The sequence below is a fragment of the Micromys minutus genome (assembly GCF_963924665.1).
Source record: "Micromys minutus genome assembly, chromosome: 12".
Taxonomy (NCBI): Eukaryota; Metazoa; Chordata; class Mammalia; order Rodentia; family Muridae; genus Micromys; species Micromys minutus.
Window position 1 is genome coordinate 6,068,321 of NC_137981.1, and position 3,219 is coordinate 6,071,539.

At 41.5% G+C, this 3,219-nt stretch overlaps 1 protein-coding gene across 2 annotated transcripts; it reads left to right on the forward strand.

The window, feature by feature from the left end:
- Positions 1-2,377: 2,377 nt before the first annotated feature.
- Positions 2,378-3,012, forward strand: LOC308428386 (ADP-ribosylation factor 1-like; the record flags this gene model as incomplete). Of its 2 annotated transcripts, XM_080926808.1 has the most annotated exons (2): positions 2,378-2,522; positions 2,634-3,012. In XM_080926808.1, 2 exons carry the CDS (start codon positions 2,378-2,380, stop codon positions 2,918-2,920), a joined length of 432 nt encoding a protein of 143 aa, XP_080782934.1. In that variant the 3' UTR covers positions 2,921-3,012. The 2 variants fall into 2 exon arrangements, with proteins under 2 accessions (XP_080782934.1, XP_080782933.1); XM_080926807.1 differs by having other exon boundaries at positions 2,378-3,012.
- Between the last annotated feature and the right edge of the window lie 207 nt (positions 3,013-3,219).

Here is a 3,219-nt window from a genome sequence, read left to right on the forward strand (position 1 = left end):
AAAACACACAAAACTGAGAGTTAAATATAAGATAAACACTTTTCAAATGTAGTAAAAGGTAAAAAGATAACAAGATAAAGAATAATACAGTACTACAGTAGACATTAGCTCATGGTTTAATCTCTGTAGCCTCAACAGAGCTGGTCACTGAACTCATAAAATATGTGGCAAAGTATTTTAAGTATCCACCTCATGATGTAAATTACTCAGAACAAAAGCTACCACTAAGAATTTTTAATACATTTTACTATGCTTTAATTTTTTAAAAAACTATTTATTGCTTTTTGGTGAATTTCACATTATGTACTCATCTCCCCCTCTGTTAGTACCTGCCCTCCACTCTTGAAACCTCCTTCCTTAACAGAGAATAAAATCTTGTAGAAGCTGTAGTTTGTCACAGTGTGTCCCACAGAACACCATTTTGTCCATACTTCTTTGTTTACAAATACTCATTGCAATCATTCCTTGGTCTGGCATAAGGCCTCTGGCTTCTGCTACTCTATCAATACTGAAAGCTCACTGGAACTCCTTTTGCTCATAGATATCCTGTAGTTTTGTGCCTGTAGGACCAGCTTTTTCATGTGCTCCAACATCCATAAGGTAGATGTTTGGGCGTACCAATTAAAAGCCTAGGATCTGGACCTGAGAGGTTCCTGAGCTGGTCAGTTTATGAGCTCTCCTATTGTCATGTCCCCAGGTCAGCTCACCAGCAGCCCATCCATGCTATCAGAGTCAGCTCATGGTCCACTCTCCTAAGTATGGCATCTGGTGAGGGACATGGCCAGTTCTTCCATTCCCATAGCCCTGGGAACAATTTCCTTACTTGAAACTAGGATTTCATTGGGATCACCAGTTTCCACATAATGATATGGAGACTTACATCTATTTGTAACACCTTTACGTCTTTAATTACTCTAGTTCCCAGCTAGCTCTTATAGCATATTCTGTATGTCTGCCACATGACTTGTTACCTATCAGACTCTTGTCTTAAAACCTGCTTCTTCCCACTTGTCAGGCAGGGAAATTCCATGCTTGACCCTTTCCCAGAATTCCTACCTCTGTCCAGAAATCCTCACTTTCTTTCTTACCTTTGCTATATGCCATCAGATTTTTATTTAAACCAATCAGAAGGTGAGAGTGGGGATGTTTACAAAATATGATTCAGCTGTATAAATAATAATATTAAAGTCCACTCTGAACAAAACTCTCTGCTGGCACAGGTATCAGCATCTGAATAATCTTTACACAGTGCACAATAGTATTATCTCAACATCTCTCCACTTCATTCCAACAAAAGACTATTTCTCCAAGATCACCAAACTACACACCTTATGAAGAACTATGAAATCTATCAGGCAAGAACTACATTCACAATGTCAAGTTCATCTATATTTGGCATTCTTGGAGAACGTACTGTGCAATCTATCCTACCTTGATGAGTTCAAGGTTTTGTACATCATTTTCTATCATAACCTCCATTAACCTAAAAATATCTTCTTAGATTTTAAGTCATTTCCTTCTATTCTTTACAACTTGAGTTTTTATGTCTCTAAACCTTTATAAATTTGACATCTCTTCTATGAGTTTCCTTTTTTAATTTGGTAACACAGACAACTACAAGACTAAAACTGTCTAGTCTTCAACCCCAACAAAGACCTGAGAAGAAATAGAAATATTACCTGAATCAATAGGAAGTGCAGAGCAAGCAGCTTCTAAAACCATAGAAATGGCAGAGGATGCTGACCACATGGAAAGTCACCCACAGTTTCTGTCCAGCTTCAGAGCCTCCATCTTCAGCCTACTGGCCCAGAATATCTGACAGACTTTTTTGTGAAGCAGGAATACTGAAGGACTGTACACCTTGTCTTAACAAAGTTTGAAAGTCTACTCCCTCTCTGTTTTCCCTATTCACGGTTTTGACAGCCTCCTATCAGTAGTTGAAAGAGGGCAATTGATTTTCGCCTCATGGATAGGTTTTCCACATTTGAAGTAAACTCCATAAGGAGGTTCTTCAATGTTCATCATCTTCCTTGAAATAATATGGAAGTGGTGCCAGAATCAGACTTGTCTCACCATCAAAAAGTCTTATTATTAAAACATTTTAAATGCCATATTCTATAGATCCCTGGAGGATTTGAACACCATCTATCTGTTTGTAATATATTTGAATAGTCGAGCTGCTTGTTAATACAGGAAAGTAAATAAGCCTTACTTCTACAATTAACTAAACTATTTCCTAACAAGGCCACAAGTTTGATTAACTAATAGCGTGCATTTCTTAAGAAGCAGGACAGTCGGTGGGAGCGAAACCAACGCCTGGCTGTGAGCAGCCGCCGCGGAGGTCTCTGGCCAGTATCGATTCCACCTGTCCATAAGCATGGGGAATATCTTTGCAAACCTCTTCAAGGGCCTTTTTGGCAAAAAAGAAATGTGCATGCTCATGGTGGGCCTGGATGCTGCAGGGAAGACAATTCCATACAAACTGAAGCTGGGTGAAATTGTGACCACCATTCCCACCGTTGGTATCAACGTGGAGACTGTTGAATACAAGAATATCAGCTTCACCGTGTGGGATGTGGGCGGGCAGGACAAGATCCGGCCGCTGTGGAGTCACTACTTCCAGAACACCCAAGGATTGATCTTCATAGTGGACAGCAATGACAGAGAACGTGTGAACGAGGCCCGTGGAGAGCTAATGAGGATGCTAGCTGAAGATGAGCTCCGAGATGCTGTTTTCTTGGTGTTTGCCAACAAGCAGGACCTCCCCAGTGCCATGAATGCGGCCAAAATCACAGACAAGCTGGGGCTGCACTCTCTACGCCACAGGAACTGGTACATTCAATCTACCTGTGCCACCAGCGGGGACGGGCTCTATGAAGGACTAGACTGGCTGTCTAATCAGCTCCGGTACCAGAAGTGAACCAGACCCCTCCTTCCCCCTCACTTCCTCTTCTCCGCCCTCAGCTTTCCTCTCATGTGGCAAACGTGCGACTCTGTGGTCCTGAGTGCCAGAAGCTGTCTCCTTGGGTTGGTCACAGTGTGCATCGCACCGTGCTGTACATGTGCAGACCCAGCCTGCAGCCAGGTTTTTATTTAATGTAAATAGTTTCAGTTTCCACTGAGGCAGTTTCTGGTACTCCTATGCAATATTACTTAGCTTTTTTATTGTAAAAAGAGAATCAACTCACTGTCAGTACTGAGAAGGGATTTGGGTATAGG